The sequence below is a fragment of the Tachypleus tridentatus genome, chromosome 5 (assembly GCF_004210375.1).
Source record: "Tachypleus tridentatus isolate NWPU-2018 chromosome 5, ASM421037v1, whole genome shotgun sequence".
NCBI lineage: Eukaryota > Metazoa > Arthropoda > Merostomata > Xiphosura > Limulidae > Tachypleus > Tachypleus tridentatus.
Window position 1 is genome coordinate 34035276 of NC_134829.1, and position 18027 is coordinate 34053302.

Genomic DNA, 18027 nt, shown 5'->3' on the forward strand with positions numbered 1-18027 from the left:
AAAAGTGTAGCTCAAAACTGCCAGCAGATGATATGGACTAGCTTCTTGCTCTCTATTTTATCACTTAAAAATTAGGGACGACTAGTGTAGAATAAACAAACGATGTTTTATATATACATGTATAAACACATCACGTAGGGTATACTCGTATGAAAGTCATACTCAGTGTGTAATTGCGACTAAAGTGTCAATGTATAATTAAGATAACACAATATTATTGTAAAAGTTACCAGAAAAGTGAATTACTTCTACAATGCACTAATGTTTTATATTTGCGTTAAACAGTGCTATACACATTGTTATTGTTATACCTAAGTTTACTGATGTATTATTATAAAACATTATTTTAAATATTCTTCCAATTCAACAGAAATGTTTTGTTTATAGTTGACCTTCTCAGTGTCATATAAGTTTAATTATGTTAATACCAGAACTTTCTTCAGGCCAAATATAGTTGAAAATCTTTCTACTGCCTCTTTTCTTACTTCCTTGTATCATTTTACCACCTTTATTGCATACTTGTGATTACTGTCTAGCTATAAGATGAATCCCTACTCAACAGGATTTGCTTCTTGTAGAACGATTTGATGGACTAGAATATGTAGCACATGTCAAAAGTCATAGTGCCATCAGTTCTGTCTAGGTTCCCAACACCAATATGTGAGATGAAGCCCACACTTGTACTGATTCCTCAGCATATTCCAGTGTATATGTTGTGCGTTGCTTGTGATATTCTTGTTCCTTATTTTATCAAACAGAATATGTTTGATTATTGCCGAACATTCTGAATTTAGTTACATCCGTGAAAAGCATCCTTTCAAATTTTACTCTCATCATATTGTTTAAAATATTATGCCATACTCAACCTTTGAATTTGTTTATCTCTCCTAAGCAATGTTTTTTACAGCTGCACATCCACCGAGGCAACTTTGTGGTAATGTGTATCTTATATCTCAAAAGGTAACATTCACACCTGCACTTGCGTTGGCAAGATTTCAAATGGAGCATATCTTAGTTCCTCATTACAACATTTAAAGAAATTTGTTTTTCTCCTTCGATTGCTTCTGTTATTCGACCACAAACTATATTTGTTTCAAACATTTTCTTCATAGTTTACACACGGCTTCTACTATAGCCTCAATCTACTATAAGGGGTAAACTTCTTCAACCAAAATTTTGATTAATACACCTTTGGTATGTGGTATATCTCTCAAGAGAGATATAAAGGCATCACCCAAAACACTGCTGCTGGGAATAAAATGACTTCATGTGATCTTATAGGTATTGAATTCATGTGGCATTGTTTGATTTACTGAACTATCAACACATTACTGTATTCTATTGTAGTTCATTTTCATTCTTGCATTTTATATGCAGTCTGCATAATGTAACAAATTAACAAATTAGTTATCATTAAATTTTCTTTACAAACTTATACATCACGTAACTTGAAAGTTGTAAATATAAGTCGTTTTGCAAATGATGCTCAAACGGAAATACCTCGAATGACGTAAAAATATAATTACTTGTACAACTTCATGGTTGATCGATCAAGTAATTGAAAACACATTTAAAAAGACAAGCTTTGACTGATTAATTCCATCTATGCTTCACTAATTCACTCTGCAAGCTTATCAAATTTATTGAATCGCTGATCCGTATTTATATCCAGTCCTTGTACTGAATAATGTGTAAAGCCTTTAGGTCTTTTGACGTCAATTTAGGATATTCTACGTCTGAACTGACAAACTTACTTGATCTTTATATAATGCACCCTTTAGATAACATATAAACTACAGTTAAAAGTATAGCTTATAACAGAACGTTGCATAATTGTTTAATTGTTCTAAATGCTGTACTCATAAATATTTCCTGGTTTGGAACTTTCTTATTTTCTTATTCCTTTATTTTATCTTATAAATATAACTTGATAAACATTTAGTTTGATCCACCTCATACGATGTATTTCGTTCATAGATCAGTCGGTGAAATTTGTGTTGTTAGATGTGGCTGTTTTTGAATTAAGCACAAAGCTACACAAAAGGCTATCTTTGCTCTGCCCATCATGGATATCGAAACTCGGTTTTTAGCATTGTAAGTACGCAGACATACCGCTATGCCACTGGCGGGAAACGTATAGTTAGAGAATATATCTCGTTATCTGTATAATAAATATATTATATTGTTAGTATGAAATGAGGTAGCGCGAGATTAGTACAGTAATTACAATTTTAACTGGCAGAACATCGAGTTTAGAATTCGAGTTAAAATTGTTGTTACATTATTATATTCAGTTGAACCTGCTGCAAGAGACGAAGCGCCCTCTCTTAATGACGGCTGAGAGCCGTGTTGTGTTCTTTGGAACGGTGGATTAAAGTATCGGTAATAATCTTCTGTTATTTCAGATATCAGGCAACACTTCATTATCAAGAATATGCTTAAAAATCTGATATTGGTTTTGCTACTAATTTTGCCAACTTCACTTTTTTTAAGTAGCAATGGTATGTATTTTGATATTTGGGCGAGATTGTAGTCTTATATACCGTAGATATATATATATATATATATATATACATGCCTTCATGTGAGTAGTCTCAATAAACGGGCAACCTGTATTCTTGGGAATTTTAGTATCTATCTTCTAAGCTACGTGTATATATATGTACGTGGCACTCGTGTTGAGCATAACGTGAGCTGCTAACTACAAATAGTATTATTTTGAACTTTATGACTTGTTTAGTCACGGTTAATAATACTGTTAAGTCGTAACTTACCGAATTATAAATAAAAATCTTTAGGACTACAGATCATATAGACATTATTTTTAACTCTTTTTATAATAAATATAAATTATTATATATCTGTATAATGTGAGAAAGAAAAATCGCTTAGTTACTTAACTAACTATACAGTCCTGTTATTGCCTAACATGTATAGTTTTTTTATTTTTATTGTGAGTGTACCATAAGTTAAAATTTAATATATTTATACATTTTTCACTAATTCCAACTTGTCATTATAATTTGAACCTTTTACATATTGATGTCAATATCAGTTTAATCTACAGAACAAAACGTATGTAGAGTTGCAAATATAAGTAGAATAGCAACTAGAAAAGTTTGGTTATTTTTAGTTAACTGCAACTGTAAAAGTATTGTATTAGGTTGAGGAATAATTCGTGAGCATTTTTAAATAATTTCATTCAAGCATTACATGCAAGACTATACAATACTTCAATGCATGAACACATTACACCCAAAACATTTATTATGATACTTTATTTCATGTAATACCTAGGTATATAGTATGCATTGTTTTAAACGAAATTGCAAGAAATTAAATGCGAAAAACAGATGGTGTCGAAAATGCTCGATTTTGTCCACTTGACATTCCATTTAATGAGCTGAAAATGAAAGCAAAAATTAAAGGCATATGAAAATCAAACACACCATCTATTAGAGCAAACATTTATCTACCAAATGACATGAAATATTTTGCGAAAGCGTTTCATTTATGAATATATTTTTTTAACTTGAAAAAACGCTCACGAATTATTCCTCAACCCAATAGTTTGCAAGTAATTTTTGAATGACTTTGAATCGAAAAGGAGCTATTTTGTAGCACGTTTAATGATTTATGGTTAGTTAAACCTTATTAGCAGGATGCTAATAACTACTGATTTAATCATAGTGCTCAACTTGTACATACCATTGTGTACTATTTTTATATTTAAACTTTATAATAGTATGGGGTGCCCTTGGCATGAGTCCAAGCATATTATATGCAAGAAATTTGGTTTGATTCCTATATGGAATTGTAATCTTAAACTTTTATTTCTTAGTTATAGAAAACATTTGTATTTAAGTTGTATAAACTACTGATATGTATATATACACACACACACACATCAGCTGATTTACTTGTTTTACTTTGCAATGAAAACTATTTATTTGCGCATTATCAAATTACCTTCTGCTGCCTTGCTCTTATTGAAATTCTAACTATTATTAGCCATTAAAGGTTAATAATTTAGGTTTATTATTTTCTATTCTGTTGGTTATGCCATTTATCGATAAAATACTTTATTCTACATTATTTAAAAAGTGTACCTGTCCTAAGCATTTTGGAATAATATATCTCCATATTGCTGTTTGCCTAACTACACAAATGTATCTAATTACAACTCAGGTGATAAAATTTGAATATAGTAAACATGAAAACCGAAATTCAGATTTCCTGTAGATACCTTAAAAGATGTAATACTTTTATATGACCTGTATATAAATTAAATTACCAGTTTTTTTTCTGCTGTGGTTCTAAACTGAGACAACAGCTTAAGATGCATTGGCTAAATTTTTCTAGAAGTCTTGCTTGTAGACAACTGCAAGCTGACAAATTCCATTAACTTAAGAACATATGGTCTGGTAAGATGAGACAAGTGATTCTCAGTTTTAACAATTAACCATCCAGATGTCTCTTATTGAGAAAAAAAAAAAAACTCGAGGGTTTTCATAATTTAAATCTACCTAACAGGCTCTTTGTAAGATCAATACACAACATTTACTGCATAAAATCTTTCCTAAGTATATAAAAAAAAACACCTAATTGCTTAATCCTGTTGTTAAAAGTGCATTATAGATCTAAATGAATAACTTCATTTTTTATGAGCATTGATTCCTTTGGTTAATATTGCATAAAATAATTAATCAACTGAAATTATGATTACTGTTACAAAAATAATTAACTAGTGCTTTTGATTATTCTAATTATCCAGATAATCAAAATTTTATAATTATTATTTCTTATTCTGATTTTCATTTAGTTCAAGGTTGTTCACTACTCATGAAAATCAACTAATCTAAATTAGTATTTCCAATTACTGCAGTTTTAGGTTATTTCAACCATCCAGGTTTGTTGTGAGAATAATTGATAAGATGAACATAATTAGTTAATGGCCAGATGGTTAATTGATTAGAAAATTCCACTAATCACCTAGTTCTAGTATGCTATAATATTTACATTTTTTTGTGTATAAATAATCCTACCTTATCATTACATATGTAAAACCATAAGTGTATTTAAAAGTGTAAAGGTTACTGAATGCCAGTTTGGAAGGTTTAGGATCTGTTTATAATTAGTCAGAAATACAACAATTTGCAATTAACGTTTCTATAACTCAGAACTAAAGAGGTGCTCTTTTTCTTTTCATGTGTACTTTTTTTTTTATTTTACTAATTTGTAGGTCTAGCATCAGCAACTCTTGCAAATGCTCAGGAGGAAGGGGATACCTTGGAAGGAGAGGATGATGTTCAGGTTGAAATGGATGAAGGAACTCCCCTCTCAGATGATGATACAGTTAGTGTAACAGAAAAGGTAAGTTAAAACATACTCTGTTTAGTTGAAATATGAAATTTCAGCATTGAGATGTTAAGAATGACTTCATATCTTACACCTTGAAGCACCTGTATTATGTTACTCCAAGTGAATATTATTAATATAACAATGTTTTGGGACAACAAGGGGCTACTTGGCCATTCCAGCTGTTCTAAATCTTAAAGCTAACCCTTGTCATTGTTATATTTATCAAACTTTACTCTTAAACTCACTTAACCTTATTGCCTCCACAACATCAGAAGGCAACCCATTCCAAAGACCAACCACCCTATTAGAAAAACAATACTGTCTAAGCTGAAAATGATTCCTACCCTATCAAAAATTATACTTGAGTTCTCTAGTCCTTCTGTTCTTACTGTTATATATGAAAAAAGATGATACATCAACATTTCTCATTCCCTACCAATAATATATCACTCAAATCAAAGTATTTTATTTGTCCTTAATATATAAAGATATAACAGATAAAAATCTGTAAACAAACTATGGCTCCACAACATTTTGCTACACTTAACAACTTTTTCTATAGATACATATAAATTTCATGATTTCAAAATAGTTATATACTATCATAATATATATTAATTTTAAATTTATTTAAGTGTTAAACTTTTTATCTGTATTGTATGTAAGATGGTACAGTTTTTACATATCAAGAAAAAGTCTGCATATTTTTTTTCTGCGGTCATATTAAGAATATCCAGCCATACAGTTGACTTTGTTAATATTATTTACTTAACTTTCAAAATTATTAGTTTGTTTCTGTATTAATAAACAAATTCACTATCAGTGAGGTCTCTATCCCATCATATTATTTAAGTAATTTTATATGTTTGCCTTTTGCAACACTTATTTTTTTGTTGGTCAGTTCTTTACACTAAGTAAAGTCACACACTTTCTGTGTAAATGTATAGGAATTTCCAGTAGTGATTAGTGGGATTAATTAAAGTATTAATAGTATTTTTGTTTACATTTTATGTATGACTTGTATTTTATTAGGAATCTAATAGCCAACAAAGTTATGGACTTTAACAACTTGCTGCATAAATAACTTAGAAAATTATGTTTGAAAAACAAGAGACTTCCACGTGGGCTCCAACAGTAGATATTAGGCTAAATGTTGTTTGGTTATCATGCTCTTGTTCAATAAGAAAATCAAAATTATTGATAATACAAGGCAATATATGATATTTAACAGGATTTGAGCTTCTTTGTCAATCTGATAAGTTTCCAGGATGTAAAGTCCAGCAATGTTAATCATGTCATACTTTTGGTTGTTTCGAATAATTTCTAGCACACATTTTAAGGATGTTGTTATATTTTAAAATAGTGAGAATTGTTTTCCTATGTATCTTATGTTACACAGTGTGACTTTCTGTGCTTAATATAATCAGCTAGGCAGGAAATGTAACACACGATAAATTATTACAGGTTATGGTTAAAACAGTTTTATCTACTTGCTGTTTCATATTTGGAATTAATCAATCTGTTCTCTTTGTTTTATGATGTAAAACTAATTTGTGAAGCTTCTCAAAATTAACAAGTCAACAACAGCTTGCCCAGCAACCAGTACAACAGAGAAAGGTTTTAAAAACATTTGTGTGTTGTTATAGTAAGGGTCAGAATAAGGTTGTTTGCAACTTGCAAGGTATAAAATATCTACAAAATTAAAGTTTTAGTCATAAAGTAAATTCTTATATTTTTATCTGTTATAAAGTATGTTTTTAAAAAAATTCACAATTAGAATTTGTTATAGAAATTGTAATTGAAGTTTTATAATAAAAACTTAGTTTCGTAACTTACAGGATAAGGATATATCAAAATTGTTTTAACTTTGTATTTGATTTTCTTTCAAGATAGATATTGTAATTTTTTTTATTTAATTGCAAAATGAACATATTTCTTATGAATGCTGCTACAAGCTTAATTTTGATTATTTTCAAATCAGCATTCACCATTTTTATTCATCCATTTCAGGATGAAGATGAAGAATGGCAGTTGAAACCTTCCCCTGATGCAGACACATTTTTTCTCTTTACCAAACCCTCTGGATCATCTACTGGTAGGTTCAGAACATTGTAGCACACAGTTTAGTATTGTTTGTTTTTGAATTTCGCACAAAGCTACTCGAGGGCTATCTGTGCTAGCCGTCCATAATTTAGCAGTGTAAGACTAGAGGGAAGGTAGCTAGTCATCACCACCCACCGCCAACTCTTGGGCTACTCTTTTGCCAACGAATAGTGGGATTGACCGTCACATTATAATGCCCCCACGGCTGAAAGGGCAAGCATGTTTGGTGAGACGGGGATGCGAACCCACGACCCTCAGATTACGAGTCGCACTCCTTAACACACTTGGCCATGCCGGGCCCACAGTTTAGTAACAAATGTGTGCATAAGTAGACAGTAAGTCATATCTCTTATGTCTGTTACCTGTTGTCTCATTACTGCTGTTGCTTTTAAAACTTTGTGAATTTACATATTGCTTTAAAATTGTTCATTTTTGCCTTTTTATTTTGTTCCATTTCTTAAAAGAGTTTGGGAAAGTAAAATCATATACGTTCTTGGGTTCTTTCCTTTTGTTAGTACTCATTATGATTTAAAGCTGCAAAATTTGTTTTCATACAAAAGGAATTTTTGAAGTCTTAATTTGAATGACACACAACTGGGAGATGTTACTATTGTTTGTTTGCCTTATACTTTATTTTTTATGGAAATTTTCATGCTGGTCCACTGCTCAATTGATAATATGTATTTTTAACTGAAATTTTCTATTTATTCTGATTTTTAGGTTTAGGTTTTATAACCAAATATAAAAAAGTAAATTATAGTGATAACTGAGATCATAGAAAAACCAATTTATAAAGGTTGACACAAAAATAGATATTTCACGATGAGAAAGAAAGTTATATCAATACTGAAGTGACAGAGGCTGTAATTATCAAAGTAAAAGAAAGTAACATGAAGATAATAATATGGATGGCAAAAGAGTACACAGAAAGTATAATTTGCTTCTTTTCTTGTTTGGATATATCTGTATATCTCCTTCATTCTGAGTTTACTTGCTTCTGATGGCATCAACAACTAATATCCTGTGCAGATTGTTTAAATTAAAAAGCACAATTTTCACATACATTTATAGTATTGAAAACTGACTTGAATATTAGTGTTAATTATTTTTTGCACTATTATTTGGATCATTATATTGATTTTGGACTAAACTAACTCCTACACTGGCTGAACCTTTAAAGATATTATGACCAAATAAATTGTTAACAACAATGGCATCCAGCTGATCTAGTCTTTATAATTTGTTTCATATGTGTCTGTTACTTAAGAGTATTTCTAGTCAATGTTTTATGCCAAATTAGCTTCACTAATTCATAAGTAGCTCTTTAGTTGTGATTTTATTTTTTTACCTATTAAAAGTGCATTGTAGTTTTAATAAAACAACTGACTATACTCATGATAGCAAAACAAATTCATAATGTTCTTGTGAGGTTTAATTACATAAAAATAAAATTAATGAGAAAAAAGATGTTACTTCTGTAATCTTAAGTATTTCAGTGAAAATTCACTATAAAAATAAATTAATATTACTGCAACACATCATGGTAAACAGAACATTTATACTGACATGTAGAATGTTTTAAGATGTTAACACTCGTTTATGAACAATGTAAGACACTGGTAGTTTGCATATTTTGTACTGTATGAATAATGAACTTGTTTTAGTGGATGGAAGAGTAAAAATCATAGAATTTTATGGCCAACCATTCATGCACCTTCTGGTTGATTCTTTAACTAGTAAGAAAAAATTGTAGTATTTATGGTTTTCTCACAACCAGCTGACTTTGTTGTCATTGTGGTACAGGGAAAATTTACAAATGAATGAAAGGAATGGTGTTACTTCTTTTCCTTGGTGTATTTTATATTATTAAGTATTTCAGTAAATATTTTCTTTAAAAATAGATATTGCACACTTTTGGGAAGGTATCAAAAGTGATCATTTGTTTTTCTCCCATTATAATTATAGACATTTTTGGACAATTTATTTATCTGTTAGAGAATTTTCCTTTTGTAAATTGTAGTTAATTGTTATAAAATATAAAAAAAATCACCAAATATTCTGTGTTTTTTTATAATTAAACACAAAAAATTAATTTGCAGTCTTACTGGTTAATTAACTCGGTTGAACTGATTCTTCTAGATCTCCAAGCAGGGAAGGATGTACAATTTCTTGTTGGTTTTACAAACAAAGGAAGCAAAGATGTAATCTTAGAAACTATGGATGCATCATTCCGTTATCCAATGGACTTCAGTTTCTACATTCAGAATGTGAGTAGAACCTTATCCAAGAATCCACAGACATCATGTGAGAACACTAAAAATGTAGAAAGTAAGAAATGACAGAGAAAATAGTTTTTATCCTTATGATATAAAATTATCACTTTTCTCTACAGTTAATCTAGTCACATTGGTTTGCATACAAAAAGAAAATTCAAAAATTTTAGTTGCTCATCTAGTAATATCACAGATCCACATTATTTTTGTTTGTTTTAGGTGGTTGCATGTTGCTTCAGGAAGTAAAGATATTGTATCTACACATTTGTCTGCAATTCATCTTTATCTTTTCAGTATGGTTTTCCAAAAAATATTTATGAATATATAAAAATGCAAAATTACATGCTATTATTTACAGTAACAGTATCAAAAACAAAGAATTGTTTTTGTTAATTTATGGTGACAGAAATGTGTATAAAATGGTATAGACTTTTTCATTTGGTTATTAGTTTTATTTTATTTTAATGTTATTAACAGCTCACTGGTGTAGGAATAATGGAAAATGAAGGTTAATTATTGTTGAAAATGTTTATCTGTGATGATTGACTCTAAAACTCTTCCTAAAAAATAAACAGAAGTTAAAAGAATAATTCTTAGTTATCTTCAGTAATAACAAATCACGTGAAATGAACAACAAAGAAATATGACACTCAACCAGTTTGATGAATAAAGCATTGGTGATCACCCAAATGGAGAATATGTCTTGATAACTTATTACCTGAATTATGTTGCAGTTAATAACAGATTAAAATTAAAAAAAAACAACTATTAATTTATTTTCAAATGATAGAAGGTAAATCTTCCAAAAATTGATATCTTATATTTACAACATGATCAAGATCACCTACTATAGATTCCAATAAATGAAAAGAAATTTTCCCTTATGTCTGTTGCATAAAATAAGTTTTTTTTCATGTATTGTCTTTTTTACAGTTCACTACTATTTCTTACAATCGAGTAGTAAAGTCAAAACAGCAGGCCACTTTGTATTACCAGTTTCTTGTAAGTGAAGCTTTTGCTGCAAGATCATTTGGGTTGACTGTGAACCTTCTCTATAGAGATGCTGTAAGTTTGATAACATTGCTTGTTCCTATGTAGTGCATTTAATGGTGGAACTGGATACACTGGACAACAAATTCTAAATGTTATTAACACTAGTTGTAGCAACAGAGCAAGTTTGTTTGTAGCTTATAGCTCCTGTTTGAAAGAATTCTTTGATACCTATTTTAAGCATGTACAGTTGAAAAATTAGCTTGGTTGTGCAGGAATGATTAGTTTTTCTTCTTTCTCAGCTTGTGCTGTATTTTTTATAAAGTTTATAGTTTAAAAATGTGAATGACATATAATGCTGAATTTGATCAAGCTTAAATTCGAGATTGTAGTAAATAAATTCTTAATTCTAAAGAGTGTGTAATGTAAAACTTGATTTCTAGAATTTATCAAAGTAATTTTGGTATAAATCTGAATAACCAAGTGGGCTACTGCTGATGATCTAGGTGTGAGCTAACTATTTTCATTTTTCAGTCTCTTATAAAGTTACTTTTACTATGTTTTCTTGTTGTGTTTAAAAGAAATGTGTTTTATTTGCTAATATCATAGGTACTACTGAATGGTCAAAATCAGTAAAGTTGTTACAATTGTAGCCATTGTTGCTACTGACCTAGAAAATCTTCATTAAAACTGTTATAAAAGGTTCTAAAATTGGTGTAAAACAATGTGCAAACTCGATGCCATTTTTATTCTAGGAAAGTCCAAGCTTTTAAAACAAAAATCAAGTGTGATCCTTCATTTAGTCACAGTTGGGAGAAGTAGTTAAAATAATTAGAATTCTAAGTAATGATAGTAATAATGTAATTATTAAATAAACACCCTCTGTTTTGAGTGCACGTGTTGTATTTGTACTTCAGCCACAGTTGTTTGCATTCAAAATTTAGAAGAGTAAACTAAGACTCATCTGAAGCTCATGATTCCTAGTTTGTGGATAACACTATAAAACCATTTTGAATTAGTGCATTCTACCTAAAGATTAGTTGATATCTTCAAAATATTGCTTTATCTTTTATGTTTCTTTTAACATTTTTAGTTATTCTTCAATAAAATTGTCAGCAGTAGCTGTTAATCTTTTTGAGTTGAGAAAAGCATATATCTGCTTCATAAAACTGTTTTTGATTGTTTCTCATCTGTTTTGTAATGTTTGGTACTGTACCATTTAGATCAGATAGAAATATTTTGTTGTAGTTTTCAGCTGTAGAACAAACATAGCACCATAAAATAAAGTATAGTTTTAACAATAATTTTATGACATGTAAAGAGATTTCAAAATTCAAAACTTTTATAGTTTTATGTGTAACTTGTATGATTCTGGTTCTTCTTGTACCAGTTGATTTGTTGTTGAAGTTGAAAGTAATACATTAAATTTTCAATCAGCATAATAAATGGACATCTTTGAATCTAATATGTAACTCTTAAAGCACCCAGATGATTTTATAGACTTTAAATGTTAAAAAAACCTGTGAAACTACTGAGAGTAACATAATTTTTTCCATATTTTTTCAGGATGGAATGCAGTATTTAAATTCTGTTTTTAATGAGACTATAAATGTTGTTGAAATAGATGAAGGCTTGGATGGTGAAACGTGAGTAAATTTATTGTAATAGTATTTAGACTTTGTACATTGAAGACTTTTAAAGAGGATTTCATACTGTATTGTGTTTGAGTTAATCACTTTGTAATGCACAAAACAGATTCTATAAAAAAAATTAAATATCTACTTCTAGAAACTTTTCACCTATATATCTGTTATTAACTCTCTCAATATAGGCTCAGTCTATTTGACCAACAATGTGAACTCTGTACTTATTCAAAGTCTTTTGAGATTTTTAATGCTTCTAACTTCCAATATAGTGTGTATATTTTCACAAATATTGGCAGTTTTTTATCTACAAAAATCTTATTTTTAATAAAATAAAGATTTGTTCATAAATATATTGAATATTTATTTTGAATAATCCCTGTGCAAAGTAATTTCCATGTCAAAATTAAAAATGCTTTTCCTCATCTCAGAAATCTTAAATTTCCTAAGTGTAATCTTTAAAACTTCCTAAATGCATTTAAAACTTTTTTTTAGTAAAACTACATCTTAAGAGAACATGTCACTTGTCACACTAGGAGAAACTTGGGATTTTTTTAAATATTGTCTTGCAGAATTAAGAACTTAAAACTTATTAAAATATGGATTATTATCTAAGATATTATGCTGTTCTAATTAGTACAACATAAAAATTAGTCTAATAAAATAATTGAATGTAAGACACTAAACATTGTATCATGTAGAGTAAAGGATACTGGTGATAATAGGTTAAATACCATATTTTGAAATAAATAAGGTACACATAGTTTCTTGTTTTATGTGAAAAGCCAGATAGAGTACATTAAGTAGTTTTTGTTCAGTACAGAACTAACTATTGTCTTATTATGGATAGGTTCTTCTTGTATGTGTTTCTGGCTGCCTGTGGAGTTCTGTTACTGGTTGGTGCTCAACAGCTTCTAGTAAACATGGGAGTAAGTGTTATGTTTTTACTGTTCAAGTTGATCAACAAATCAAATATATTTTAAAAATAACATTTCTTAATATTTAAAGTTGTAAGTGAGGAGTGCAATTTATGCGAGTTTGTGTGACCAAGAAACTAGATTTAATGGTTATTTATATTATATTGTTTTCTGTAGAAATGACAGACATTGAAAACTGATTTTTGTGAGCAGTTTGCTACATATCAAACTGAAAGTAATGTGTGTATCTTGGTAGCAAAATAAAAACAGACTTTTTAGTTCACTTTACTTTCACAGAATATTTAAGGTAGTATATACCCTTTTATAACCCATTTCACAATAGGCTTGGTATAACATACGAGTTCATATACATATTTGTATATATTAAGTACTCATAGTATAACTTTTGATGCAACATGTGTATCATCACAAAATTTGGTTGACTTTTGGTAAAGATTGCAAATTTTTGTAAACAAAAAATCAGATTTTTAATAAAGTATTTTTACTAAAGATTTGATTGTGAAAATATCGAGACCAATTTCATGTTATGATTAAAGAATAATTCTTCATCCCAAATATAATTTGTGTAATCTCTAAGACCTCTTAGGCACACCTCAAACTTTTGTTTTCAGTAAGACTATATATTTTGCTAGAGAACTGATGTTCCTTTTTTCTCTATTTTTGCAATTTTCAACATGTCGTATACGCATTACTCTGTACTTCTAGAAGAAGAAATCCTCAGCTAAACCAAAAGTTGAGATGGGAACCCAGAATGTCAATGATGTTGATTATGACTGGCTACCCAAAGAAACACTGAATGAACTAAGTGAGTAATTGGATCCTGGTTTAATTGAAATTGCATTTTGTTTTAATAGAAAAAAACAGATACAACAAATTCAAAAAATATTGCATGAATTTCCAGAGAAACAAATATTTTAACAGTTATGTCAGCAAATAAGATTTTATAAAATTAAAGTACTGTGACAAAAAAAAAAAGAGAGAGAGAGAGAAAAGTTGTACATAACCTAAGAACTTAAAGATGTGAAATTTAACCATAAATCTTTTTTAATGTGGAATAGAAACTGTTAAGCAACTTTATAATCCTGTTATCTCAAGGAAAATTAATTGCATTCAGCAATCACCCTGTGCTGTTCCACTGCATATCCAACTGACATGTAGGCTTTCCAATTAATGTATATACACTTATAATATTTTGTACTGTATATTAATTAATTGTTTAAACTTTTTTGACATAGTAAGTTATACTGTTGAATATTCTGTAGACCTCATTTGTTCTGATATGCTGAATTTTTATTATATGGACAAAAGTACTCTGTACCTTTAACCTCCAGCAGTTCGAGTGTGTAGAAGATTCACGATTATAATTGCTCAGAAATGTTAAGAATAACTAGTAAACCTAGCTTGCTATTGTATATACTTAGACAGTTCCACAAGTCTTCTTGGTACGAAGCTGTTGGCCAGGTGGGTTAAGGTGTTAGACTCATAATCTGAGGGTCACAGGTTCGAATCCCCCATCACACCAAACATGTTCTTCCTTTCGGGCATGGGGACATTATAATGTGATGGTCAATCCTACAATTTGTTGGAAAAGAGTAGCCCAAGAGTTGGTGGTGGGTAGGGATGGCTTGTACAGATAGCCTTTGTGTAGCTTTGTGTGAAATTTGAAAACAAATAAACTAAGTGTTATTACTGATACTTAGATTTAGCCTTAAACAAATGAGAAACAGAACAAACTTTACCTGAATATGTATGCATAATCTATAACTAAGTCTAGGATTGTTGTTGCTTGCTTAGAAATTGTAATTGTTCAACTTAAGTTAGGGAATAATTGCATTATTAATTGCATATCAAATAGCATGGGAAGCTTTTTGAGCAATAACGGATATTTAAGGAACTTATGTGAACATGTACAAGATGTGTTAAAAGTACAAATGAAACAGTTTTAACTTTTTAAAAGTTTTTCACTGTGAAACTAGCTACATAGAAGGGCATACAGCTACCTAAAAGGATAATTTATTTAAATAATACTTTCTTTTCTTAACACGTTATATACTTTTCAAAACAAGAAACACAAAAGGGATATTTTTGTTATTATAAAAAGAGAAATATATGTAATAACGTTACAAGCTCAGAGTATATGATGTTACACGTGTTAAGGCACTTATTGTCAGACCAAAATGACAATAAAAGTTGTGCACTTTGAAAACGGAGGAAAACATCGGATTTTTCGCCAAAATGCATTCGTGTCCAATAAATTTGTTTGAGAGATCTGCATGTTCTGCAAGTGCAACATGTGCAAAATCCCTATAAAAGTGACAGGTTCTGGGTTTCCATAGCTCAGTGTTAAGCCACAGACACGCAATACAGTTATGCCAAGACTGACTGAAGCACAACGCAACAACGCCATTGGTCGCATGGATGCAGGCAAATCTCGATCAGATGTTGCCAGAGCTGTGAATGTCCACCCAAGCACCATCACAAGGCTATGGAATCATCATCAATAACATGGATCAACTTGTGACCGTCCACGAGTAGACCTCGTGTGACCACGCCCGCACAAGTTTGCAACATCCGGTTACGTCACCTTTGGGATAGGACCACCACTGCGACGTCTACTGCCTCAACCATACCAGGGCTGCGTAGGATTTCTGATCAGACCGTACGTAACCGTCTACGAGATTCTTAGGCCCCATGTGCAACCCATCATGGTGAACGTCAACGACGTTTTTCAACATGACAACGCCCGTCCTCACACAGCCCGACTCACCACTGTGTTCTTGAGACACCACAACATCAACGTTCATCCCTGGCCCTCCAGATCACCAGATTTAAACCCCATCGAACATCTTTGGGACGAGTTGGACCGACGTCTGTGACGGCGACAAGCTCAACCTCAGACTTTACATCAGCTTGCAGCAGCTTTGCAGGCTGAGTGGACAGCCATTCCACAGGATGTGATTCGTCATCTCATCACTTCCATGGGCAGGAGATGCCAAACAGTTATTGATGCTCACGAGGGGCATACTCATTATTGACGTTGACGGACATTAAACTTCACCTAGTGAGCATATACTTCGCTCTTGTTCAGCAGTGATTGTGCAAAGTTTTACACATGTCATACAGAACTACCCGGAATAAAGTTGTTAACAATTTGTTTCATATTTTGTTTTTTGTGTTTCTTTTTTTTGAAGAGTATATTTTTGTGTAATAAATACAGAAGTAAATGTCTTACCATTCTTCATGAAATTTGTTTGTAATAACTACTAAAATGAAAAGGCAAAATGTATTATAGTAATACAAAATTAGGTCTTAAATACCAAACATCAGTGAACCATTCAAAAGGTGGAAACAGTTTTAGTGATAATTTGTTATGTTTTCAGATAAGTCTCCTGGAAGATCTCCCAGACAGTCTCCAAGACAAAGACGGGTGAAGAGAGGAACAGGGTCAGGAGATGAGTAACAATAACTTCTGAGTTACACAAATACTGCTGTTGCTGTGAGTGTGAAGTGGCTTGGATTACGTTATGCTTTAAACATGGTAACTCAGAAGTTCAGACCTTGATTATTGTGAAACAATACATGTAAAAATTCCAAGTCTGTAAAGATAAAGATTTTTCCTTATCTTATCAGACAACTTCAAGTAGAATATTTTTGTTGCTTTTTCTGTAGCATGGGTAGTTTGCATAAAATAATTTTGATTAATAAAACTGTTGTTAGTCAACTGTACAGCAGTTTTTGTCAAGAATACATTGGAGTTTTTCACTCCAACTAAATTTGTCTGTGAGGAACTATAAATACTCCATGTTATTATTTACCTTGAGAAAGTTGTGAGTTATATAAAGCTATTTCATAATCCTAGCCATACTGAAGAGCAAGAATTTTGATAATAAAAAGAAATAAAGATGTTGTTGTGTGTATGTTTATTTTTCTTCTTGCTTTATGAAATTCCAAAAATAGTTTTTTTTATATTTTAGTTTAAAAAATGAAAGTTTACCAAACAAAGTTTCTCTTTGTTCATCAGATTTAGAATATTTTTTGTAAGTAAAATCAAGACTAATTTTAAAAGTTACATGGAACATTCTTCCTGCATTTTCCTGGTACATCAATTTTATATTATTTGAGGTTCAGTATTCTTTAACAGAAGTAATAAAATATTGCAAGGTACTCACTCACAGAAAGTTCTGTTATGTTTGCGAGATCTAGCTACCCCCATGATTTGTAATGAACTCTGGTGAACACTGGGTAGTTCACAGTCTGAACATGCCAAACCTTTTAGAAGTTAATTTATTCAAACTGTATTAAATGAAACCCATAAAGTGTGATTCTTGTTTTATTTTATATCTTACAGTAATTGCTTGTTAAAACCAAAATCTATTAAAATACTGTAAACAATATTCTACAAGCTCAGAGCAAAGAGTAAATTATATTATCAAATGTAGAATGTTTCACTGATAACCTCAGTATTGGTTTTGTGCCCAATAGCTACATATGCGCTGTATAATGTGATTATTACTAACATCATTGCTATTCGTAATTTCTTTTATGTTATTTGCTTATCACTCAAGCCTTTCATTTTACATTATTCATCCTCCCAACCTTATTTAGTTTTAATCACATCCCCTGATATTTGGGTTGATGTTGAGCATTTTGCCTCCCAGTTCAGTGACAGCATTAGTTTTTTACCACTTACAGACTTCAGATCAGTTTGCTCTCTTGTTG

The 18027-nt window shown here is 30.6% G+C and overlaps 1 protein-coding gene across 1 annotated transcript; it reads left to right on the forward strand.

Moving 5' to 3' along the window:
- Positions 1-2216: 2216 nt before the first annotated feature.
- LOC143250896 (translocon-associated protein subunit alpha-like) lies at positions 2217-17215 on the forward strand. The gene is made up of 9 exons (XM_076502060.1): positions 2217-2501; positions 5243-5373; positions 7372-7456; positions 9604-9731; positions 10671-10802; positions 12294-12373; positions 13221-13299; positions 14014-14113; positions 16689-17215. Exons 1-9 carry the CDS (start codon positions 2435-2437, stop codon positions 16766-16768), a joined length of 882 nt encoding a protein of 293 aa, XP_076358175.1. The 5' UTR covers positions 2217-2434; the 3' UTR covers positions 16769-17215.
- Positions 17216-18027: the final 812 nt, after the last annotated feature.